This window comes from Pelophylax lessonae (assembly GCF_965119305.1).
Source record: "Pelophylax lessonae genome assembly, chromosome: 1".
Taxonomy (NCBI): domain Eukaryota; kingdom Metazoa; phylum Chordata; class Amphibia; order Anura; family Ranidae; genus Pelophylax; species Pelophylax lessonae.
Window position 1 is genome coordinate 773,067,326 of NC_138768.1, and position 26,707 is coordinate 773,094,032.

Sequence of the window (26,707 nt, forward strand, 5' to 3'; positions counted from 1 at the left end):
GGTCACCCTCCTTCTGGACATGCCGTGTCTTCTGCCTTCCTCATGCTGTGTAGGGTAGGATTAGAAAGGTTGAAGGAGGATTGGAAAGGTGGAAGGGGGGCTGTTCAGGGGAGCATTATACCAAAAAAAAGTGGGTGATGCTGTGAAGGGGACTTGGATACAAGGAGGAGGGGGAGGCTGTCAAGGGGACTGGGATACAAGTAAAGGGGAGGGGGGCTGTGAAGGGGACTGAGATGAAAGTAAGGGGCTGTAAAGGGGACTAGGGTGTAAGGAAGGGGGGACTGTAAAGAGTACTGGAATGCCAGAAAGAGGGGTTGTGAAGGGGACTTGGGTGAAAGTAAGGGGGTCTGAGATAAAAAGTAAAGGTGGGTCTGTAAAGGGGACTGGGGTGCTAGGACGTGGGCTGTGAAGGGGACTGGGATACAAGGAAGGGGTACTGTAAAGGGGACTGAGTTGTAAATAAGGGGGAATGCAGAGCAAGTAAAGGGGGGCTGTAAAGGGGACTGAGGTGCTAGGAAGGGGGGCTGTGAAGGGGACTGGAATACAAGCCAGGGGGAAGGGCTGTGAAGGGAACTGGGATGCAAGTAAAGGGGGGCAGTGAGGTGTACTGGGACACAAGGAGAAGGGGCTGTGAAGGGGACTGGGGGGCAAGTAAGGGGAAGAAGCTGTGAAGGGGGCTGTAAGTGGGGCTGTAAACGGGACTGGGGTGCAAGGAAGGGGGGCTGTAAGGTAGAATGGGGTTCAAGGAAGGGGGGCTGTCAAGTGGACTGGGGTGCAAGTAAAGGGGGGGCTGAAAAGGGGACTGAGGTGCAAGGAAGGGGGCTGTGATGGGACTAAGGAACAAGTGGGGGGGGGGGCTGTATGTGATGATAATTATGCATATAAAGTCCTTGTTACGTTTTCACGTTTTCTTGACGCATCGTTTCAAAGACTGGTGAACCTCTGCCCATCTTTACTTCTGAGACACTGACTCTCTAAGATGCCCTATATATCATGTTACTGACCTGTTGCCAATTAACCTAATTAGTTGAAAAATGTTCTTCTAGCTCTTCCTTGTTAGTACCACTTACTTTGCCAGCTATTTGCTGCCCTGTACCAAGTTATTTGAGACAAGCTGTTGCCATCAATTTCAAAATTACTTTATTTTTTTCTTAAAATGGTGCATTTTCTCAGTTGAAACATTTGATTGAATTATTTTAGTAAATATAAACTGCTAAATACCTTTTATCATCAGCAGTATATAGCATATAGCAGTCCTGTGATTTACATCAGTTCCTGGGAAAGCTTGTAGGTGGAGTTTTCATACTGCACTAAGCTGTCCTACCAGGATCCAGGACCCCTGACCCTCTGGACAGTGCTGATTGGTCCTGTGCTGATCACATGCACTCTCCCAAGAAAAAAAAAAAAAAAACTCTCTTACAATACACACCAAACTGAGCATGTGCAGCCTGACTCCAAAGGCTCTGTCTTGTCAAGACCTGTTCTGGAGTCAGTGGAAGAAGAGGAGGATCTGTGCATACTGGATCAAACAGCATTTTTACACAATGCAGATGATTACCCTCTTAGGTTCCACAGTGAGTATAACAAGCATGATTTACTGCATATACAGACTGATTTTACTGGTGTGGGTTTAGTAACACTTTATGATGTGATCACATTTCAGGCTTTTTAATTGTCCAGTAACCAGGCTGGAGGTAGCTCACTGAGCAAGCTGTATTGCCTATCCAAGGCAAAAATGACAGTCTATCTGCATAGGAGAACCCCTCAGGCCCCTATGGCTTGTGTCAAAGGACTTTTGTTCACGTCAGACAGGTTTTGTATTCCTATACAACTCTACAGGAATGTAAAACCTATTAAAGCAGATAAAATGCAGGTCAGAAGGTCAAGCGCACCTGTCAAATAATTCAAAACGATGTTTAGCTTGCTGGAGTTGGTGTAGGGACACATTAGACACTTTCAGGTGCCATTGCGCTTTGCTGGGCTTTTGGTATGTCCTTGCACCTTTAACCACTTCTGGACCATTTTTAATGGAAAATTGCTCGGTCGTGCGACGCTGTACCGAAATAAAATTGATGTCCTTTTTTCCCCACCAATAGAGCTTTCTTTTCGTTGTATTTTTGCACTATAAACAAAAAAAAAGAAGAGCGACATTTCTGAAAAACAAAAAAAACAAAACAAAAAAAAACAATATTTTTCACATTCTGCTATATAACATTCCCAAAAAGAAAGAAAAAATTAAAAAATCTAAATTTTTCATCCTTTTAGGCCAATTTGTATTCTGCTACATATTTTTGGTGCAAAAAAATCGCAATAAGCGTATTATGATTGGTTTGCTCAAAAGTTATCGTGTCTACAAATTACGTCATTTTTATTTATTTTTTACTAGTAATGGTGGCGATTTGCGATTTTTAGCGGGACTGCGACATTGCGGCAGACAGATCGGACCCCTTACTGACGTTTTTGACACTTTTGGGGGGGGGGACCAGTGACATTACTACAGTAATCAGTGCTAAAAATATGCACTGTTACTGTAATAAGGACATTGGCAGGGAAGGGGTTAACCTAGTGGGTTATCAAAGGGTTAAGTGTGAGCCTAGGGGAGTGTTTACTAACTTATGGAGGATGGGCTTGTGAAATGATCATAGAAACCTGTGTTCCTATATAGAAGGATCACAGGCGCTCTGTGATCATTTCAGAGAGAAGAATGGTCAGCAGTGTTTACAACAGCTGACTGTCCTTCTCTTTCAGTGGGGAGCGATCGCAGGTGCCCAGAGGCAATCGCGGCCGCCGGCCCTGTGGATGGGCTTCCATGCAGCCTAGTGGCGGCGCGCGCTCGCCCCCCCAGCACCAAGCGCACGACCGGCGTAGGGCTACGTCGGTTCGCGCAGGAGAGCCAGCCTGACGCAGTAAATGTGCGGCGGGTGGTCTTAAAGCAGTTAAGGGGGAATGGGCTCCTTCTAGGAAAACCTGTTTTAAATTTATCAGTTGTTATATATCCCCCATAATGGAGGCTCTCTTTGACTAGAGTTAAGGCCTGTACACACGATCAGAAAATCGTACGACAAATACGGCTTTCGAAGCGATCGTACGATAATCTGATCGTTAGTGCATAGCTTTCGAGAGCCGATCATGACAATTCCTGCACAATTATCCGATGGGACAAGCATGAAAATTTTGCCAGGTCGTATGATTTTTGTTTGATTAGTACAGTTGTCATTCTAAAATCCAATACAAACACAAAAAATTACATCACTCTCAAATTTTTTTTTGTCGTACGAGAATTTTCATAAATTTAGAAAATTTTCGATATGAGATTAGCATGCAAAAAAAAAACCGCACGATCATTCATCTGATAGTCTCATTGTGTGTACCAGGCATTAGGACCACACTATACAGTGGGGTCTTGAGGAGGCAGTGCGACTTATATATATATATATATATTTGCATATGTTGTGCAACTAAAAGTTCCTTTTTTTAAGGCAAATATTTCGACATAGTACATTTTTTTGCTGACTAGCTAGTAAGTGTGCTCATAAAATGTATCTGATTTATACAGATATTTTAACACATATGCCTCTACTCTACTAATGGGTCTAAACTCGCCTCAACCTTGTATGTGCAAATCAATTTCCCCTACACAAACAATGAACATAGTTATATGGGCAAATGAAAAAAAAAGGTTTTAAATGAAAGTGTATGTCAGGCCAAAAAAGTTTTTTGTTTTGGATATGGATTAGAACCCCTGTCAGTTTTTTCTGCTATCCCAGTCCTTTGAAATAAACTTTCCCCTTACCTTAATTTCTGTCGTGCTGACAAAAGTTATTCCCCAAAGTGGAAGAAAGAGACAACAATAGAGGTGGGGGTTCCCCACATCTGAATGTAAATAACCCGGCGGATCTTCACCAAAATAGGTCTAGTGACTAAAAGACCCCTCTAACTAGTCTTCGCCTCTCACAACCTCTTCCCATCTCCCCCTATTTCCAATCCACCCCTTACTTTATGTGTTGTGGCGTGAGCAAAAAAGCAAAAAAAAAAAAAGAAAAGCAGTCATATAGTGATATATGGTATAGGAAGAAGAAAAATAAAATTACTTTCATCCTTCTATAAAATAAATGAAAGTAGGCGCTGATGCTAGTGTATATGATAATCACACAAAAGTGATATACAAAATGAGAAGTGTTAAAAAAGTGCTAGAATTATGAAATACGGGTGAAAGTGCACAAATCTACAAAAGCTCTTCTAGGTGGCTCAGCACCATATACACAGTGCCAATAGTCTTATTGTACAGAAAAAAGAGCGCTATAGGTCTGTGAGACCTGCTCCGAGTCCTTCTGGTAAGCACATATATATCTTTCACAGCCCACGAGGTGGATTTCTTCCAGAGGGCACATTTAAGTTTGTCAACCTTGCACGGACTTGTTTTTATCTGGGAACACCTAATTGCACTTATTATTTATTATCTTCATGTATTAAGATTTTATTCATTTGCTGTTTTTTCTGTACAATAACACTATTGGCACTGTGTATATGGTGCTGAGCCACCTAGAAGAGCTTTTGTAGATTTGTGCACTTTCACCCGTATTTCATAATCCTAGCACTTCTCATTTTGTATATCACTTTTGTGTGATTATCATATACACTAGCATCAGCGCCTACTTTCATTTGGTTTATATTAGTTCTAGTGTGTTTTCACATACTTAAAGGGGCAGCAGGTTAATTCATAGTGTAGATCTTGCTTTGAACCAGGCCCCTTCACACCACTATCTACTTTCATCCTTCGCTTTCCTTCTTCCATCCCATTTCTCCATCCATAATACACAGAAGGGCCAGAGGAGAACCTCCAATGGGACTTTTAAGATCTTAGACAATCATTTGCTGCTAAAGTAGCAGGGAAAAAATAGTAGTAATTGTTTTATATAAAAAATATACATTTTATTACAAAGATAATAAAATAACAAAGAACACATATGTAGAACATGTAAAGACAAAACCATAGGGTGGCTAACCCAAAAATGACCACATCATGTAAATAGGGTACATAATAGCAAAACAGACAAATGTCGTAGGGATAGATATATAGGTGTATCTATCCCAACGGCATTTGTCTATTTTGCTATTATGTACCCTATTTACATGATGTGGTTATTTTTGGGTTAGCCACCCTATGGTTTTTTCTTTACATGTTCTATATATGTGTTCTTTGTTCTTTTATTATCTTTGTAATACAATTTATATTTTTTATATAAAACTATTACTACTATTTTTTCACTGCTACCTTAGCAGCAAATGATTGTCTAAGACAGGAGTTCCCAAACTGTGGGTCAGGACCCACTGGTGGGTCACGAGCTGCATTTGAGTGGGTCATGAAGAGCCGGAAATCACTGAGAGCGGGCCTGCTTAAATTGTGCTGTGCGAGCCCACGCAAATTACAGAGAGCCAGAGCAGTCAGATTGCGATGGATTCAGGACCCCGCCCACGCAGTTAATGGAGACTGATCTGCATTTCCCGCGAGGAGGATAATTGCATCAGTGAGTACGTATGTTGGCTGTTATGTAGGATATGTTCATGGGGTGCAGAGCCAGCTCCTCGGTCCAGCTGGCAGCAGCGGTGGTGGCTAGACTGGCGGCAGGATTCTTACAGCTATAGCAGACAGAGACAACGGCCTTGGTGTCATAGGAGGACCAGGTGGCCTGGCGGTGTCAGGAGTTCATGGCAGCTTCTGTGACCCCAGTAGAGGATCTGAAGGAGAAGAGCCAGGACACCAAGACCAGCATAGAGCTCCTCATCATGGAGACTCTGGGTGAGGTGTGATGGGCCCTGGAGAGGGCAAACAGGGGCTTCACCTTCACTATGGACCGCTGGGAGAGGAAGGAGGGTGAGTGCTATATAGCCTTATATTTATTTAAATATTAAGTGTATTCAAAAATAAATTGATTGATATTTCTAATTTAACATCCCCCTCCCTTTAAAATATGCATTATTAATATTTGCATTTATATAGCGCCAACAAATTCCGTAGCGCTTTACAATATTCAATTACAAGCAAGTGGGTCCCGAAAAATAACTGTATTCAGAAGTGGGTCTCGGCCCAAAAAAGTTTGGGAAGCCCTGGTCTAAGACCTTAAAAGTCCCATTGGGGGTTTTCCTCTGGCCTTATTTGTTTTGGGATGAGGTCTTAACCATTAACTCCCTATTTCAGCAACCAATCCCTTTCTCCATAATACACAGCTACCCTTTTCTTCCCTCCCTCCTCATCCATTTAGGCCATAATGGGAATTCTATATTCAGTGAATTAATAACCACAATTCCTTAAACCGTGAGTATATGTCCGTGTATCCTAAAAAAAAAAAAAAAAAAAAATGTATGTATATTCTCCCACACTTTTACCTCACACCAAAAAAGAAGATAATGGGGAGGGGGTGTACCTCAACATTGAGAGGACAGGATAAGCTAACAAAAAAAAAAGAGAAAAGGGGAGCAGTTACCTCTTTTCTTTTCCCATCCACTACCACTTTCCCATATTATGGGGATTCTTCCACCTCTCCTTCTTTCTCCTCTTCCTATTCAAACCAACTTCTCCGGGTTCCATAAAATCTTGTATAGGAATCATTTTGTAAATGTATCAATTCTTCCATTAATCTGGTTCTATTAACTGATATGCCAATTTTCAGCCTGTGTTGCTGTTGAAGATTTTCCGTCACTTCGTCTCTTGTAAAATGTTGTCAGCAGGAGCATAAATAAAGCAAAAACCCTGTAATGGAGCTCTAGGTAGCAGTACAAACCCAACCGGGGTTATTGACATATACTTTAACTAAAACAGTAGATGATTCAGCACAAATCTAGGGAAACAATGCTAAATGTTCACTAAACAATACTAACAGAGGAGCAGCTTATAAGGTCATGATGCAGTGGTATATGGTTCCTGCAGGGATATTGAAGAGAAATACTGACTACTTATATAAACGCTTTTAAGGATACGCAGCTAGTGGGTGCAAGTTTTATATATATCTAGGGAACATGTTCTATGGTGACAAATGTTTAGAGGAATTATTAATGTCTAGAGATGGCCTTGCTGTTCGTCCGGCGGTCGGTTTGCGGCGAATTTTGCTTGTTCGCAAATTCGCAAAAAGTCGGACTTTTGCCGATGTTCGCGAATATGTCCGCGCCGCCATTTTCTTTTTCATTCAGAAGAACTTTGACCCATGACACAGCCGTCAGGTGGAACGAGACAGCCAATTGAAACATTACAGACAATGGACAGTCCCCCTACCCTATAAATAGACCCGATCTGGCGGCCATTTTACATTCCGCTTTCTGCCAATGTAGGGAGAGGTCTGCTGTGCTTATCAGGGAGAGTTTGCCAGACACATGTAGCACTGTGAAGATCCACAAAAGTCCTTTTCAGGGCTGGTATTTTTCGGCATAGGTCTAGTATCTTTTGAGCTTAGGGAGTGTCATGGTCTTACCTCCTTGCTGTTCTCCTTCGTTTGACATGTGCTGGCGGCCATCTTGGTTTCTGGGTTTCTTGTAGCCTCCCACCCTGCGGCTCCTCCTTCCCACTGGGAGGAGCTGGATGCCTAGCTCATATATATAGGAGGTCTGTGGCTCAGTTCCCTGCTTGGTCCTCCTGTGTTCACATGCTACTAAGACTGCTGCTACTTCTGGTTCCTGTTCCTGGCTTCGTCTGACTACCCTGTTGGTTCCTGATCCTGGCTTCGTCTGACTACCCTGTTGGTTCCTGATCCTGGCTTCGTCTGACTACCCTGTTGGTTCCTGATCCTGGCTTCGTCTGACTACCCTGCTGGTTCCAGACCCCTGGCTTCGCAAAGACTCTGCATCGGTTTCGCCATCCGTTTGGACTTTTGCTTTATAGCTTGTTTTCAATAAAGCTGTCTTATTTTCACTTATCTGTTGTTGTACGTCTGGTTCATGGTTCCGTGACATTAGGACCAAGCCATGAATTCTGACGGTACAGGGCCATCCTCGCTACCCACGCTGGTTGCCAGACTTGATCAGCAGGATCACCTGTTGGGTCGGGTCGCCGTGGCTTTGCAAACCCTGCTTGAACGCACGGTACCACAGGCCATGAATTCTGACGGTACAGGGCCATCCTCACTACCCACGTTGGTTGCCAGACTTGATCAGCAGGATCACCTGTTGGGTCAGTTCGCCGTGGCGTTGCAATCCCTGCTTGAACGCACGGCTCATTTCGCTCCCGTTGCCGATGGGTCGGTTGTCGCTCCTGGGTCCGCTCCGGTTGTTGCGCCAGAGTCTACCCCGACACCTGTTGTTGCGCCTGCGGTGTTTCGGGGTATGTCCGGTTCTGCCCCCCTTCCACAGCGCTTTGGGGGAGATCCAACTCAGTGCCGAGGTTTCCTTAACCAGGTGGGCATTTATTTCGAGTTGCTGCCACATGCCTTTCCTACTGAGAGATCAAAGGTGGGCTTCCTGATCTCGCTGCTCTCGGACAAGGCCTTGGCCTGGGCCAGCCCTTTATGGGAGAACAACAATCCGGTGGTTGCCGAGTTTTCCGGTTTTGTTGCTTCTCTTCGGAAGGTATTCGATGTGCCGGCTCGTGCTGCCTCTGCTGCGAAGCTCCTTATGTCCATCAGACAGGGTTCACGATCCGTAGCTGAATACGCCATTGTGTTTCGTACCCTGGCAGCAGAGGTGGGCTGGAATAATGAGGCTCTGGTCGCTGCTTTCTCTCATGGTCTCTCGGATGCCTTGAAGGATGAGGTTGCAGCTAAGGACCTACCAGTGGAGCTCGAGTCCCTTATTTCTTTCCTGATTTTGATTGACACCAGACTCAGGGAGAGACCTTCCTTTAAGGAGAGTCTGCGGAGGCCTCCTAACAGATTGGCGCCTACGTTTGCTGTCCCACCCGTGCCTCCCTCTCCTCCCACGCCTCCTGGGGATGACTTGTCTGGGGGTGAACCCATGCAGCTGGGGTTTGCTCGCCTGTCCGAGGGGGAGAGGGTACTCCGGAGACGCGAGGGCCGATGCATGTACTGTGGTCTCGGTGGGCATTTTCGGTTGGCACGTCCGAACCGTCCGGGAAAACGCTCGCACCTGAGATCCTGTCAGGGGCAGATCTTGGGTGGAGTCTCCTCGTCCCCGGTTTCCCGTGTTGACAAACCACTGATCACTGTTGTCCTCTCCTGGGTCGGGGGCTCGGTGACGACCCAGGCGTTGGTGGACTCTGGTGCTGGTGGTTTGTTCATTGATAGTGTGTTCGCTGCCACCAATTCCATTCCTCTGCAGGCTCGGGGTTCACCTCTGGCTCTTGAGGCGATAGACGGCAGACCCCTTCTGCCGCCACACGTGACTCATGAGACCCTTCCAGTGGGCTTAGCCATTGGTGCCGTTCACAGAGAGTCGGTCTGCTTCCAGGTTATTTCGTCTCCACACTACTCGGTGGTCTTGGGGTACCCCTGGCTCCAGAAGCATAATCCGATTTTCGATTGGAGATCGGCCGAGATCCTCTCGTGGTCACCGCAGTGTGGGGCTAGTTGCATCCATGGGCCTGTCAAGTTGCTGTGTACTTCCTCGGACTCTCTGTTGCCCCCTGAATACGAGGAGTACCGGGATGTATTCGATAAGGTGCGCGCGGTTGCCCTACCTCCGCACCGCCCATACGATTGTGCCATCGAGTTACAATCTGGTGCCGTTCCTCCTCGTGGCAAAGTCTATCCACTGTCGGTAGCAGAGAATGAGGCCATGGAGGAGTACGTGAGGGAGGCGCTTTCACGCGGTCACATTCGCAAATCCTCGTCCCCGGCAGGGGCTGGATTTTTCTTTGTGAAAAAGAAGGGCGGTGAGTTGAGGCCTTGCATCGATTACAGGGGTCTCAATCGCATCACGATCAAGAACGCTTACCCGATACCCTTGATTTCCGAGCTGTTCGACCGTCTTAAAGGGGCTACGGTCTTTACCAAACTCGACCTGAGGGCGGCATATAACCTCGTAAGGATCAAGGCGGGCGATGAGTGGAAGACCGCGTTTAACACCAGGACCGGTCATTATGAATCCTTGGTTATGCCCTTTGGGCTGTGCAATGCGCCCGCAGTCTTTCAGGAATTCATCAACGATGTTTTCCGTGACCTGTTGCAGCAGTGTGTGGTGGTCTATTTGGATGACATCCTGGTATATTCTGAGTCCATGGAGACCCACATTCTGGATGTCAGACGAGTGTTGCAACGGTTACGAGAGAACAAGCTGTTCGGTAAGCTTGAGAAATGCGAATTTCACCGATCCCAGGTAACCTTCTTAGGTTACATCATTTCCGCTGAAGGGTTCTCCATGGATCCTGAGAAGGTTTCGGCTGTCTTACAGTGGCCCCAGCCCAGTGGTCTTCATTCCCTGCAGCGCTTTTTGGGCTTCGCCAATTATTATCGGAAGTTCATCAGGGACTTTTCCATGCTAGCCAAACCTCTCACGGATCTGACCAGGAAGGGCAGTAATTCCCAGGTCTGGCCGCCCGAGGCCATCCGAGCTTTTGAGGCTCTAAAGTCCGCCTTTGTGTCGGCTCCGATTCTGTCGCATCCCAACCCTGGGTTGCCCTTTGTCCTCGAGGTGGACGCGTCCGAGACGGGAGTAGGCGCCCTTCTGTCTCAGCGTAGATCACCAGAGGGTCCTCTGCTTCCTTGTGGGTTTTACTCCCGGAAACTGTCTTCTGCTGAGTGCAACTATCAGATTGGTGACAGGGAGTTATTGGCCATCGTGCAGGCCCTTAAAGAATGGAGGCACTTGCTCGAGGGTTCGGTGGTTCCGGTCCTCATCCTGACGGACCACAAGAATCTGACCTACCTTTCTGAGGCCAAGAGATTGACACCACGTCAGGCCAGATGGGCTCTGTTCTTGTCACGTTTTAATTACGTGGTCTCCTACCTACCCGGTTCCAAGAACATCAGGGCGGATGCCTTATCACGGCAGTACTCCGACCTGTCCAGGGAGGAGTCGATTCCGACTTCGGTCATACCTCCGAATCAGATCCTGGCCGCCATTCGCACCAGCCTGACCTCTCCCCTGGGTGAGCAGATTTTGGCGGCTCAAGCCGGTGCTCCCTCTGGGAGACCCAACGGCAGATGTTTTGTGCCTGAGGAGTTGCGCACTCGGTTGTTGCGAACCTACCATAACTCCAAGACCGCGGGGCATCCTGGAAAGAATCAGCTGTCCTGGGCTGTTTCACGTCTGTTCTGGTGGCCTTCCCTACGTTCCGACATCGCCGCATATGTAGCGGCATGCTCCGTTTGTGCCCAGAGTAAGTCCCCTCGGCACCTTCCGGTGGGTCTTCTGCAACCCTTAGCCACCGGGGAGCGCCCATGGTCACACCTGGGGATGGATTTCATTGTGGACCTCCCTGCATCCCGAGGCCATACGGTCATTCTCATGATTGTGGATCGGTTTTCCAAAATGTGCCACTGTGTTCCTCTCAAGAAGTTACCCTCTGCACAGGAGTTGGCCACGATTTTTGCCAGGGAGGTCTTCCGGTTGCACGGTTTGCCCAAGGAGATTGTGTCGGATCGGGGGAGTCAGTTTGTGTCCAGGTTCTGGCGCGCCTTTTGCTCCCAGTTGGGGATTCATCTCTCCTTCTCCTCGGCCTACCACCCTCAGTCCAATGGGGCCGCAGAACGATCCAATCAGGCCTTGGAGCAATTCCTTCGTTGCTATGTCTCCGATCACCAAGACAATTGGGTTGACCTCCTGCCTTGGGCTGAGTTTGCCAGGAACACGGCGGTGAACTCTTCCTCTGGGACGTCTCCCTTCTTGGCCAACTATGGGTTCCAACCTGCCGTGTTACCGGAGGTATTCTCTCCCCAGGATATTCCGGCTGTGGAGGATCACCTTTCCGTTCTACGTGCTTCTTGGGTACAGATCCAGAAGTCCCTTGAGGTCTCTGCGCAGCGCCAGAGACTCCAGGCTGATCGCAGACGAGCGCCTGCTCCTTCCTACCAGGCCGGAGACCGTGTATGGTTGTCCACCCGCAACCTCAACCTTCGAGTGCCCACTCCCAAGCTGGCGCCTCGCTTTGTTGGTCCCTTCCGAGTGCTTCGCAGGGTAAATCCGGTAGCCTATGCCCTTGCGCTTCCTCCTGGCATGCGGATCTCCAACGTGTTTCATGTCTCCCTGTTGAAGCCACTGGTGTGTAATCGTTTCACTTCCTCGGTTCCTCGGCCTCGTCCGGTCCAAGTGGGCAATCGTGAGGAGTATGAGGTGAGCAATATCCTGGACTCTCGTCTGGTCCGCGGTCGGGTGCAGTTTTTGGTTCATTGGCGTGGTTATGGTCCTGAGGAGCGTTCCTGGGTTCCCTCCGCACATGTCCATGCTCCTGCCTTGCTCCGAGCCTTCCATGCACGCTTCCCTCAAAAACCGTTCTTTACTCCGCGGAGGAGGGGCCCTTGAGGGGGAGGTACTGTCATGGTCTTACCTCCTTGCTGTTCTCCTTCGTTTGACATGTGCTGGCGGCCATCTTGGTTTCTGGGTTTCTTGTAGCCTCCCACCCTGCGGCTCCTCCTTCCCACTGGGAGGAGCTGGATGCCTAGCTCATATATATAGGAGGTCTGTGGCTCAGTTCCCTGCTTGGTCCTCCTGTGTTCACATGCTACTAAGACTGCTGCTACTTCTGGTTCCTGTTCCTGGCTTCGTCTGACTACCCTGTTGGTTCCTGATCCTGGCTTCGTCTGACTACCCTGTTGGTTCCTGATCCTGGCTTCGTCTGACTACCCTGTTGGTTCCTGATCCTGGCTTCGTCTGACTACCCTGCTGGTTCCAGACCCCTGGCTTCGCAAAGACTCTGCATCGGTTTCGCCATCCGTTTGGACTTTTGCTTTATAGCTTGTTTTCAATAAAGCTGTCTTATTTTCACTTATCTGTTGTTGTACGTCTGGTTCATGGTTCCGTGACAGGGAGAGGTATCCTGCGGTTGCTTTACGGGCAGTTAGAGATTGGCTGCAGTCACACAGAAATCGCTTTGTCAATGTCCACAAAAGTCATTTAAAATGCTCCAATGTCGTTATAGGGTCTATTACAGTCTCTTTACTATAGGGGCAGGTATCCTGTGGTATCCTGTGGTTGTCACAGATGTGTGAATGGACCCTATATGTATTAGACAATGTATTTACCGGCTGCAGTCAGTTCTGGCTGATTTATATATATATATATAAATAAATATATATTTTTTACTGTAAAAAAAAAAAACATTTAGGGCAACTTTTTCAATTGCAATACTTCTGTTATGACATTGTCCATGTGCTGGGACCATTTGTGCACAGCTAGTACGTCTTTTGTGGCTGCAAATATGACCTGAAGGTTTTCAAAGTTCGCCTCCCATTAAAGTCAATGGGGCCCGCCGCGAACTCGCGGTTCGCGGACTTTTGAGGAAATTTGCAGCTGGCATTCGCGAACCGCCCCGGCCGATGTTCGTCCATCACTATTAATGTCAATATTCATAGCATTATTACACATTAGCATTGTGGAACATTTACAGAAAAATAAAAAGTGAGGATCCTCCGAAATCAAACAAAACAAGCAACCTGGGGGAAAAAAGGGGGGGGGGGGGAAATGAAAGTAGGGGGGAAATTAGAGGGATGAGGAGAGAAGGGGAACCCCATCCCATCATGTCCCAGTCACTCGTCCCTGCATGAGGTCCACTGAGGTTAATATTTAAATCACGGGTCAGGTCCCTACCTGTTAGTATATCAGGTCCCCTACATTACTGAGGTCTGGGATACCACCTAATTATACTGAGAAGAGCAAGTATAGACTGACTGTCGAAGCCAGGTGTCTTTAGTTGTCCTCTCTATTATAGAGCATAGCTGTTAAGCACTCCATGGATCTAATTTAATTTAATCTGTGAAACCAGTGACCAGGAATTGGTGGGGAAGTTTGCTTCCTTAACCACTTCCCGCAAAATCAGGTATCTGTACGTCATTTTAAGGAAGTGGTTGTACCGGGTTGATGCCTGCAGCTAGAGCCATCACACCGGTAACATTTTTTTAAAAGGAGGGTCGACTTTCATGTGATAACAACCGATGAGGTCAGGCACTGATGTTGGACAAGAAGGCCTAGCTCACAGTTTCTACTCTACTTCATCCCAAAGGTGTTCTACCAGTATGAGATGAGGACTCAGACAAGTCAAGTTCCTCCACCCCAAACTCGCCAATCCATGTCTTTATGGACCTTGCTTTGTGCACTGGTGCGCAGTCATGTTGGAACAGGAAAGGGCCATCCCCAAACAATTGTCCAAAATGTCTTAAGAGTTCCCTTCACTTGAACTAAGGAGCCAAGCCCAACCCCTGAAAAAAAAACCCCACACCATAATCCCCCTCCACCAAATGATTTGGACCAGTGCACAAAGCAAGGTCCATAAAGACAGGGATGAGCGAGTTTGGGGTGGAGGAACTTGACTGGCCTGCACAGAGTTCTGAACTCAACCTGATAGAACACCTATGGGGTGAATTAGAGCAGAGACTGTGAGCCAGGCCTTCTTGTCCAACATCAGCGCCTAACCCCACAAATGCACTTCTGGAAGAATGCTCAAACATTCCCATAGACACACTCCTAAACCTTGTGAATAGCCTTCCCAGAAGAGTTGAAGCTGTTATAGCTGCAATGGGTGGGCCAACTCATTATTGACCCCTACGGACTAAGACTGGGATGCCATTAAAGTTCATGTGTGTGTAAAGGAAGGCGTCCCAATACTTTTGACAATATAGTGTATCTCTGATTCCAACTAGACATTAGTTCTAAATACCTTTGTAGGGGAAACCCCAAAACTCATGGGTTTCAGTAAAATTTTGACTGTTGAAGCCAGATTGAAAATTATTTATTAGACAAACATGTAGGTAGACAGACATGTTTGGAGAGCAATTCAGTCACATTACATTCTGTTGGTTTGAAAACATTTGCTCTCGCTGGCTAGGACACCTAATACAATTTACGCATTCTGAAGTGGGTGGCACCTATCTATCTAAAGTTTCTTTGAAGTCACACCTTGATTGAAATGTGGAATCGTTGTTCACAAAGGCTTGTTACTTCCAGTAAACAACTGAACGGGTCTTCAAAAGCCTAGATAGCAATCTAACAGCTGGAGGTGTAAATGGCTTTTGAACACAACAGCTGTTATACAATATGACTTCTCACAACATACAGTATAAATCCAATATATCTGCTTAATCATAAGTACAGTAAAACCTTGGAGTGTGAGCATAATTCGTTCCAGAAACATGCTTGTAATCCAAAGCACTCTTATATCAAAGCGAATTTCCTCATAAGAAATAATGGAAACTCAGATGATTTATTCCACAACCATTTATTCATAAGTCCTTCAGTTTACAGTTCATATAAAAAGATTATAGCAATGTGATAGGTTGTGTAACCATAAAATGGCCATCCACAAGGGGATTAGAAGAAAAATCCAATAGGAGCTACAGTGTATAAAAGAGAAGGGAGGCGCCTCTAAGTGTAGGAATATAGTTGCATTTAATGAAGGTTCAACATTTAGCAACTCACATGGTTGATGATTAAAGAGGCACATCTAAGAATGCAGGCATCCGGGGGAAAACTGTCTACATAAACCATTCTCCTCACCACAGTCTGCAGTCGTGACCGGGAAGACTCCCCTGCAGTAGAGCGATCTGAAAGCGAGGCTTGAAACGCTCGTGGAACGCAGTGTGGAAGGGATGACGTTGATGGCGGTGTGGAGAATGGTCTATGTGGATAACTTTACCCCAGATGCTTGTATACTTAGATGTGCCTGTTTTATTCATCAACCTTGTGAGTTGCTACACATTGTACGTTCATTAAATGTAACCATATTGCTACACTTAGAGGCGCCTCTCTTCTTTTTTATACTCAGTTGTGACATGACGCTACTTGTATATCAAGACATTGCTCACTTATCAAGTCAAAATGTATTTTAAAAAAATTGGTTGTCTTGCAAACCAAGTTACTCTCAATCCAAGGTTTTACTGTACATGTTTGATAATCATAAATAAATGTTTAACAAATAAAATGGCTGTTCCCTTTTCCCCATCAATATATTAATAGTATCTAGGGCTAAGGTCCAATACCTAACCAACTTAAAACATCTGCACATCATATGTACCAATGTATCAACCTACCTTTCACATCATGGACATAAAGGAGTATCCCTCTTATGCCACGTATAAAGTTTCTTAGTGCCGGTTCACACTTCCGCGTGTGCGGAGATCGCATGTAATATCGGAGCGCACTGCTCCTTCATTACATGCGATCGGCTGTGCGGTGCAAATTCAGCCATACACTTTGTATGGCTAAATTCGCACTGCACCCGCACAAAACTCGCACATGGCATTTTTTCAGCCGCATCAGGATCGGATCGCACAGTGGTTCACACTTGTGCGATCCGATCCTGTGTGAACTGTCAGATCGCACTGCGATATGCGATCAAACTGGGGGTGTCGTTAACATTTCATTGACACCCCCAGCGTATCGCATATAGCAGTGTGAACTGCCAGATGTGCGGATGCGATGCGGGAACAGCCTGCGAATTCGCAGCCTTCCCGCATTGCATAAGTGTGACCCGGCACTTCGGAGTATAATATGCACAATGTATAATAAAAAGTTGGTTAAAGCGGAGTTCCACCCAAAAGTGGAACTTCCGCTTTAGGGAGTCCTGACCCCCCGACATGCCACATTTGGCATGTCATTTTTTGGGGGGGGGGGAGCGGGTAACTAGTTTTGACAGGTACCCGCTCCCACTTCCGCTCGGAGCGCCGCGGCGCCCTGAGCGGAAGTTCTCCTCTCCCCCTCCCTCCCTGCAATCTTCTGGGACACGTCAGAGGTCCCAGAAGATTGCCGGCCAATCACGGCGCGCAGCGCGACTCGCGCATGCGCAGTGGGTACCCGGCTGTGAAGCCGCAAACTGTAACAGCCGGGTGCCCACAGCAGTGATGCCGGCGCCGAGGGAGAGGATCGAGGCTTCCAGGGGCCGCATCGCTGGACCGTTGGACAGGTGAGTAAATGGCTGGAACTCCGCTTTAAATCTCTGAGATACAGAAAGAGATACTTACCCTACATCATTAAGACCATCGGACCACTCCTCATCAGTAAGGGGGCCAATGTCCATTTGCCAATATGTCCTGCACCTCAGAGAATTTGACTTTGATATTTCCTGTAGCAATGCACTATAACGCTTTTTTATTTGTCCCCACGTAGAAATTGTTACTAGACTTTGGTTAAAAGAATTGTGGGTGTAATATAAACCCAAGATTTCAATTTGGACTGTGTTTGAAAAACATGACGGAGCTGTAAATATTGAAAAAAAAAAACCCTTTAGTGGACAAGCTAAAGTCCTCTTGTAAAGTGTGAAAATCTTTCAAAAGTTGACCATCATATAACTGCGGGATGTACACTAAACCTCACTCTATAGAGATACAATTTAATCAGATATATTTCCGAAGCAAAGAGACAATGCTGCCATGCAATAGTCATGCAAAATCGAGATTACTGGAAATAGAAAGCACGATTTGTAATACATACCTAAAAAAATATTCAAACAGAAAATTTGAAATAAGGTGACATTAGATACATGGTCCAACTTACGTTTCTTTTTATCTCATTGACATTTATTTGTAACATGACTAAACTCCAATTTTATATAACAGCTATTTTTTAATTACTGAGATTTGGTCAACAGACTATTAGCAAAGACCTTCATGATTCAGCAAATCAATAGACAATTGATAAACAGTAACCCATAATAGCAGCAATTAAGACTGACTGCCTGACTTGTAACACCTACAACCTTTGGAATAAGCAATGATGACTACACCTAACAAAAATCATGTACAAAGTTGTTAATTTTTTTTTTTTTTTTTACCTGGACCCAGCAAAAAGTCTTTATTTCCATTTGTGCTCAAAAGTTTTCATCCCCTTGGAGAACTGGTAATATACAGTATGTACCATTTTTAAAGAAAACGTGAGTGAGCAGGTGAAACACATTTCTTTTATTTCTTATGGGACTCATATTCAACTATCGGTCATAACAGAATGGCACAATCATAAAACAAAACATGGCAACAAGTAAATAAATGAAACAACCCCTATTCAAAAGTCTGCATACCCTTTTTTCCCAATATTGTGTATTGCCCCCTTTAGCATTAATTACAGCATGCAGTCTATTGTAACAGTTGTCTATGAGGCTCTGAACTCTTATAGGTGGTATAGCTGCCCATTTGTCTTGGCAAATTGCCTCCAGGTCATGCAAAGTCTTTGGTCATCTTCTACGAACCGCATGTTTGAGATCTCCTCAGAGTGGCTTGATGATATTAAGGGCAGAAGATTGCAATAGCCACTCCAGAACCTTCACCTTTTTCTGCTGTAACAACTGGAGGGTCAACTTGGCCTTAGGGTAATTGTCGTGCTGGAAAGTCTTAAAGCATCCCATGTGCGAAAGATTGCAAACTGTCTGGCAGTATTTAATAATAACATGCTGTATTCATCTTGCCATAAATGTTCACAAGATTCCCCATGCCTTTAGTGCACAGACACCCCCAAAACATCAGCAAACCCCCTCTATGCTTCACAGTTGGGATTGTGTTCTTGTTGTTGTAGGTCTTGTTGACCCCTCCCCAAACATAATGCTTATGGTTGTGACCATAAAGCTCTATTTTGGTCTTGTCACTCCAGTGTGTCAGAAGCTGTGAGGTGTGTCAAGCTGTTGTTGGGCATATTGTAACCAGGATTTTTTTGTGGCAGTGGCGCAGTAAAGGCTTCCTTCTGGCAACTCGACCATGCAGCTCATTTTTGTTTAAGCATTGTTGTATTGTGCTCCTTGAAACAACCACATAATTTTTTTTCCAGAGCACCTTTATATTTCTCTTGAGGTTACCTGTTAGTATTTGTTTTTTACCTGAACAATTCTTCTGGCAGTTGTGGCTGCAATCTTTTTTGGTCTACCTGACCTTGGCTTGGTATCAAGAGATCCCGGAATTTTCCACTTCCTAATGACTGATCAAACAGTACTGACTGGCATATTCAAGGCTTTGTATATCTTTGTATATTCTTTTTTCATGTTTATAAAGTTACATTACCTTGGTACGCAGGTCTTTTGACAGTTGTTTTCTGCTACTTATGGCTCAGTATTTAGTCTGCTCATTTCATCCATGTGAGAGCTAACAAATTCATTGACTATTCATACACAGACAGTATTTGCAAATTAAAAAGCCACAGGTATGTAAACTTTTGATGAGGGCTATTTGGGTGATTTCTGTTATCATTATGATTTAAAAAGGTGCAAAACTATGTGATAATAAATTCCTAAATTTGATCACTATCCTAAATAAAAGTTTTTGACATGATCAGTCATATTTTCAATATCAATGCCAAAATGTCACAATTTCTGCCAGGTTATGCAAACTTGTGAGCACAACTCAAAATAAATACTAATAATGTAATAAATGTTGTCTATACTTCCATTTCTGTCAAGTTTTTTAAATGCTTCTCTGCCCTTGTTAAAGAGGTTTCCCCTTTTACTTCTGCTTCTGTCGGACACCTATGTTGTGAAGGTCTGGTTCACACCTATGCAGTTTTTAGTGCATTTTCAGTTTTGCAGAAACACATTACAGTCCATTTAACCCGTTCTGGACCTGAAGGATTTGCCCCCTTAATGATCAGGCCATTTATTGTGATTAGGCACTGCGTTACTTTAAGATTTATGTCATTTTTTAAATTGTTTTGTACTAGTAATGGCAGCAATCTGCGATTTTTAGTGGGGCTGACATTTTTTTACACTTTTGGGGGGTCCAGTGACATTACTACAGTAATCAGTGCTAAAAATGTGCACTGTTACTGTAATAATGACACTGGCAGGAAGGGGTTAAACTAGGGGTGATCAAAGGGTTAATTGTGAGCCTAGGGGAGTGTCTTCTAACTATATGAGGGACGAGCTTGTGAAATGATCATAGAGACCTGTGATCGTATATAGAAGGATCACAGGCGCTCTGTGATTATTTCAGCGAGAACAACGGTCAGCTGTGTTTACAACAGCTGACCATCCTACTCTCTCAGCGAGGAGCAATCATGGGTGCCCGGCAGCCTACCGGCAAACCCGCTGCCTAGTGGGGGTGGAAGTGCTGCCGGCGGCTCGCTTGTCTCTCAGCACCACTCCCGCGAACCAACAAACCCCTACGTCATTTAGCGCAGCCGAGCCAGCATGCTGCAGTAAAACTGCGGCGGGCAGTCAGCAAGTGGTAATCATGGTTTCCTGAGGGGCACGTTCAAATCTGTGCATTTTATGGAACTTTTTTCTGGTTTTTGGTTCCATAGATTTCAATGGTTCAAAAACATGTATTAAAAAACCCAAAATAGACTTGGAATTTGCAAACTGCAACATGCATAGGTGTGAATCAGGGCTAAAGTGATTGTAAAGTCTGATTTTTTTTCTTTTCTTTTAAAATAACAAACCTGTTATATTTACCTCCTCTGTGCAGTAATTTTTTACAGAGCAGCCCAGATCCTCTTCTTCTCGGGTCCCTGGCTGGAGCTCCTGACCTCTCCCTTCTGTTGAGTGCCCCCACAGAAAGCAGCTTGCTATGGGGGGCACCCGAGCTGAGCTGCAGCTCCGTGTATCCATTCAGACACAGAGCTGCCATTCGGCCCCTCCCTTCTCTCTCCTGATTGGCTAACTGAGTTTGATTGATTGCAGCAGGAGCCAATTGCGCCACTGCTGTGTCTCATCCAATCAGGGGAGATAGTCCCAGACAGCTGAGGCACTCGGACATCGCTGGATAGAGAGGGGGCTGCTGCATACATAAGGCTTTTTATCTTAATGCATAGAATACATTAAGATAAAAAAAAACCTTCTGACTTTACAACCCCTTTAAAAAGTAAATTCCCTTTATTGGGACACAGACTGCAAAGAAATCATAAAAACAATCCAATCCACCCAGCACCATCTCCCCTTAAGGGGGGTTCTCAGCTTACAGTGACACCGTATTATAGCTCAACACTGCCAATAGACCTTTAAAGGAATACATTTTTCTTTCAAAGATTTTTATTAAGAGATATCAATACAGGTAACAACTGCAAAACGAAACATTTCGCTTTTTGTAAAGGGGGTAACAAACTTTGTGCACCGCTTAACAAAGCATTACATGGTAAAATAACATCTTCAGTAAAACAAGTCAATACAGGTACCAAGGCTCCAAGGAAGAGGAGGCAACCGGCCTAGATAAAGAACCAAAACTTCGGGGGAGATTCGCCCAGTCCCGAGGCAACCCCAATGGGATCAGAAGCTGTTACCAAGGGAACTGGAAGAAGCCCCACAGCGCAAATTATTCAACAGTTAACCAAGGAGCCTAAGCAAAATAATACTGTCTTATAATGAGTGGAAAGCAGCTTGAGCAATTAATAAGACTACAAAAGCAAAGGGCATAACCCGAAAGCAGACTGCTTTCACCTAAATGGAGTGGAGAACATCAGTATTGGGTATACCCCTAACGTGCCCTGAACTGAAAGATAACTGAACCCAAAGGAAACCCCTAAAAGCAATCTGGATGAAGATGTATAAGAACTCATGTGAGCGGTGAGGAGAACAGGAAACAAGAGGAGAGAAAAGAAGCAAAAGAGAAGCCAAAGAAGAAGAAGGAGGGAAGAAAGGAAGAACAAAGGAGGCTACATATGCCCTGGAGGTCTCACGAAACAACAGAGAAGAGAGATGATTAAAAGATCAGGGAAGTATTTGTGTACTTCGCCCAAGGTTTCCATGTAATCTCAAACTTCTGGGAAGTATTCAAGAGACTACTAGCCAGTTTTTCAGGAATACATTTTTGTTACTATTTTTGTGCTATGGCCTTATTCAATTTTTTGGGATCTATTAGGGGTGTGCTAGCTATTTCCTAATTTGAGCAAAAAAAAAAAACAATTCTGACAGAAATTCTAAACCCCTGCCTCTATTAGAAAATCTATTTTATGCATAATTCTGTCTCGGCCACTCAGGTTCCCTATGCACTTTTATAGGGTAATCAAAACAGTCTTCCTGCGTTTCTTTGGGCACATAAACCAGTTTGATTACAACAGTCATTACCTTGCATGCCCAAAGCTAAGGTAGGTGTGTGTGTGTGGGACTTCAGGTTGTTTCCTTATATTTTGCTGCATCTCACCTAACCAGAATAGTGGATTGGTTTAGGTATCAACTGCAGAAGCTATGGGCAGAGACAGAAAAGGTTGCAACATCAATCTCCCTTCTTCACCTTCTGCGGTGCAAAGCCCCTATACAGGCTCACTGACTGTTGAAACTTCACACTGAACCTCATGCAACTTGGATTGTGTGCCTCTCCACTCTTCCTCCAGACTCTGGGACCTTGATTTCCAAATGAAATGTAAAATTTTCCACAGTCTGTGATGATGATTTGGGAAGCCATATCAACTGCTGGTGTTGATCCACTGTGTTTTATCAAGTCCAAAGTCAGCGCAGCCTCTACCAGGAAATTCTAGAGTTCTTCATTCTTCCCTCTGCTGACTGCCTTTATGGAGATGTTGAGTTCATTTTCCAACAGGACTTGGCACCTGCCCACACTGCCAAAAGTACCAATACCTGGTTTAATGATCATGGTATCACTGTGCTTGATTGGCCAACAAACTCGCCTGACCTAAACCCCATAGACCCATGTTGGGTAATGTCAAGAGATCCAACAAAGCAGATGAGCGGAAGGCCGCTATCAAAGCAACCTGGGCTTCCATAACACCTCAGCAGTGCCACAGGCTGATCGTGCCCATGCCATGCCACATTGATGCAGTAATTAATGCAAAAGGAGCCCCAACCAAGTATTTAGTGCATACTATATACTGTACATGGACAAACTTTTCAGTAAGTCAACATTTCTGTATTAAAAATCCTTTTAATTTAATTTTTTTTTTTTTATATTGGTCTTATGTAATATTCTAATTCTCTGAGATACTGAATTTTGGGTTTTCACTAGATGTAAGCCACAATCATCAAAATGAAAATAAATAATAGCTTGAACTATATCCCTCTGTGTGTAACGCATCTATATAAAAAAATGAGTTTTACTTCTTGAATAGAATTACTGAAATAAAATAACTTTATGATGATATTCTAATTTTATGAGATGCACCTGTATATATTTATGTACGTACTGTATATATATATATATATATATATATATATATATATTTGATATATACTGTAATTATATAATACATGATGTCCAGAAATACAAGAATAGAAATAAGATAGAAATAAGAAGAATTGTCTTGTTTAAAATATATTTATGTTTTTTATTTCTAGACGCATCACGAGCATCATCAACTTCCAAAGTATTTCAGCCATGGCTGTTGGGTCTGACGGCAACAGTTGTGTTCCTTTTCCTTGTGTTTTCCTTGATGATAATAAATAGACTATTCTGCAAGAAGAACAAGTACGTACAATACTCTCTGAATGATGTGACCATTTTCATTACACATGCCCCTTTAAAAAAGTGTATATTTAGCTTGTTTTCCAGTGATCCTGCAACAGATTTTACTCATTGAATATTAAGACAGGATAACACTGAGCCTGTGGGCGGGCCAGAACCTCTCCTCTGAAGCATTGTAAGGCTCCATGTACATGGGACGCTGGAAATGGCCGTTTAGGAGCAGTTGGGCGTTTTTTTCAGAAGCCCCTGAATGCAGCTCCATGTTATCTTATCTGTCCATGTACACATGGTCGTTTACAGTCATTTGCAGGCAGTTGCGTTCCGGGACTTTTTTTAGAACGCAATTATTTGCGTTCGAACGTGTGTTTCCTGACGTTTCAAATGCAGAAACGCGGCCGAACGTGACTAAACGTGACTGAACTTGATGAACCTACGTTCAGCCACGTTATAAGTTTTTTTTTCCATTCAAAATCAATGGTTCCCTATAGAAGACGTCATCTGTGACATGAGGGGGCAGGGCCTCCCGATGACGTCATCGGGGCCACACCCCTAATGGCTATATAATAAGCTGCAGAGACCGGAGATCGGCATAATCACCGGAGACGTCGTCGGAGGAGGACCAGAGGAAGAAGAGCCGACAGCAAAAGAGCAGAAGACCGGAGAGGAGAAGAAAAGAAGAGAGGACAGCAGAAGAGGGGACAGCAAAAGAGCAGAAGACCCCGGAGAGAAGAACACAAGACGAGCGGACAGCAAAAGAGCAGAAGAACCCGGAGAGGGGACAGCAAAAGAGCAGAAGACCCCGGAGAGGAGAAGACCCCGGAGAGGAGAAGACAAGAAGAGCCAGATGAAGATTTGTTAATTAACTTTCCAAAACGTCTCCTGTTGTTATTTCCATACACTGCCTTTTATGTGGTGAATGAGTAGGGGTACAGTGTACCCCATACCTATTCACATAGGGAGGGGGTCCAGGATCTGGGGGGCCCCTTGTTAAAGGGGGCTTCCAGATTCCGATGAGCCCCCTGCCCGCAGACCCCCACAACCACCGGCCAGGGTTGTGGGGATGAGGCCCTTGTCCTCATCAACATGGGGGCAAGGTGCTTTGAGGTGGGGGGTGCAGAGCTCCCCCTGCCCCAAAGCACCAACACCCCCCCCATGTTGAGGGCATGTGGCCTGGTGTGGTCCAGGGGGGGTGGGGCCGCTGGCTCGTCCCCTCCCCTTTCCTGGCCTGCCTGCATGCTCGGATAAGGGTCTGGTATGGATTTGGGGGGGGACCCCACGCTGTTTTTTCGGCGTGGGGCTACCCTCAAATTCCATGCCGGACCCGAAGGGCCTGGTTTGGAACCTGGGGGGAAACCCCACGCAGTTTTTTTCACATTTTTGGCGTGGAGTTCCCCCTCAAGATTCTCACAGTGCAGGTCGCGCCGCAAGTCGGATCCGACTTGCGGTGCGACTTCCATTCAAATCAATAGGCTCCCGTAGGGAACCATTGATTTTGAATGGAGGCAGAAAAACGCTGCTAAAAGCAACGTGGCCAAACGTGCAATAACGCAAATGGAAAAAGCTACTGAAAGCACGTTTAACAGCTGCTTCTTCCCGGCGTCAGATATAGCTTTGCAGGACGTTTTTTCTAACATGGACCCTAAAGCATGGCTCTGCCCACTGTTCTTAAAGCAGTATTCTGCCCCCCCCTCCAAAAATTAAAATTCAGTAGCTACACATACTGGAGTCCAGCAATGTCAGCACCGCGGCTGATGTTTCCATTGGCTGTCGGATGCTGCCGCTGCTGCTGCCATTGCTGGTAAGGGAACCCTGCAGTGAAGCCTTGCGGCTTCACAGCCGGATCCCTACTGCGCATGTGCGAAGCGCGCTGTGCTCTCTTACTGGCCCAGAAACAGTGGAAGGAGAAGGGGGCCGAACTTCTGACGTACCTCAAAGCAGCAAGGTCCAACAGAATTGTGGACAGGGTACCTGTCAAAAACAGGTATCCACTCCTCCCTTCCCCACCCCGAAAGGTGCCATATGTGGCACTGGAGGGGGGGATGAGACAGATAAGTGGAGTTCCACTTTTAAGTAGAATTCCGCTTTAGGTAAGGAATGAACCACTTGTTTTGTGTTTGAAGTGATGACACGACCTTCTGTTTTAAGTAGACAATGCTGTAAGTTACATGTGGAGAGTGTTTGCCATCTCTTTAGACCTCACTGATTATAAATTGATGAGTTATTCTGTCTTGATATTCCCTAAGGCAGGCCATAGATGATGTCATTTTCTTTTCTGCAGCCACAGGTTGTAAGAAAGAAAATTGTTGATGGGGAATCCCTCCCATGGAGCTATTGTGTCCTCCCAGCAGAGCAGGTGCGGTGAGCTGTCCCTGCTGGGAGAACACAGTGATTATTGCTAGTGGCTATATACTAAACGTCCAACATGCTGGTTGTACCCAAATCAATTGATGAATCGACTTGGGTAAAATCACCTTGACCATAGATGATTTAAGTTTCATCCGGTCCCTGCTGAACCACCCGAGAGTCAAACCCTCTATGGCCAGCTTAAGCCTTAGAGTCCTATTACCCCAGTGGTTCAACCAGATCAGCCTGTCATTCAGGTGGATCCAAATGGAAAACCCAGTGTTAGTCTATGGGCAGGTGCATGTAAACAGGGTTTAAATTTAAATCTCCCAGTCTGTCTAGGTACAAAAAAAGATGTAAACGGATGTACATCCTGCCCGTAGGCCTTAACAGGGGTCTGGTTTCAGACTGTTTAAAACATAAGATCCATTCCATTCTAATCCGATTCAGCAGGGAATTTGTTTATGTATCCTTTTCTGATTTGAACAGATGCCACCTGTGTGAAAGGGTCCTAATTCCATAGAGTCATATTCTTCAAAACTGAAACAGCTGTATGCAAGTTGAAATAAATCAACGTAATTATAGCCTGCATTGATCAGCACTTGCATTTGATGAGCAAAAGTCATTTCTACTGTATGAACACAATTGGTTATGGCTAGGTTGATTTTCTCTGTTTTTGTCAGATTTTCTCAGGACTGGAAGTGGAATACCCACCCCTTTAATCAGTCACAGGAAGCGCAATTATGGGGCAATATTGCTCACCCCTTGTGATATTATTAAGTAGGCCTTAGAACAATAATTCCACAGGGGGTATGGAATCTCACCCCATAATCCCTTGCAATCCCTGTACCAAAATATAACAGGGACCGACACACCACTGAAGGTTTGGTGACGCTTTGTAGTTGTCCAAACACAATGAAAAGAGGCAAAAACTCAACAGGTTT

General features: G+C 45.2%; 1 protein-coding gene across 2 annotated transcripts in view; it reads left to right on the forward strand.

The window, feature by feature from the left end:
* The window catches only part of SMIM24 (small integral membrane protein 24), a 42,954-nt gene that overhangs the window by 10,977 nt on the left and 5,270 nt on the right, over nucleotides 1-26,707 (forward strand). For both annotated transcript variants that reach the window (XM_082268031.1, XM_082268030.1), the window contains exon 2: nucleotides 23,294-23,423. In XM_082268031.1, the coding sequence (XP_082124157.1) occupies nucleotides 23,294-23,423 (130 nt within the window). The remainder of the gene's footprint in view (nucleotides 1-23,293; nucleotides 23,424-26,707) is intronic.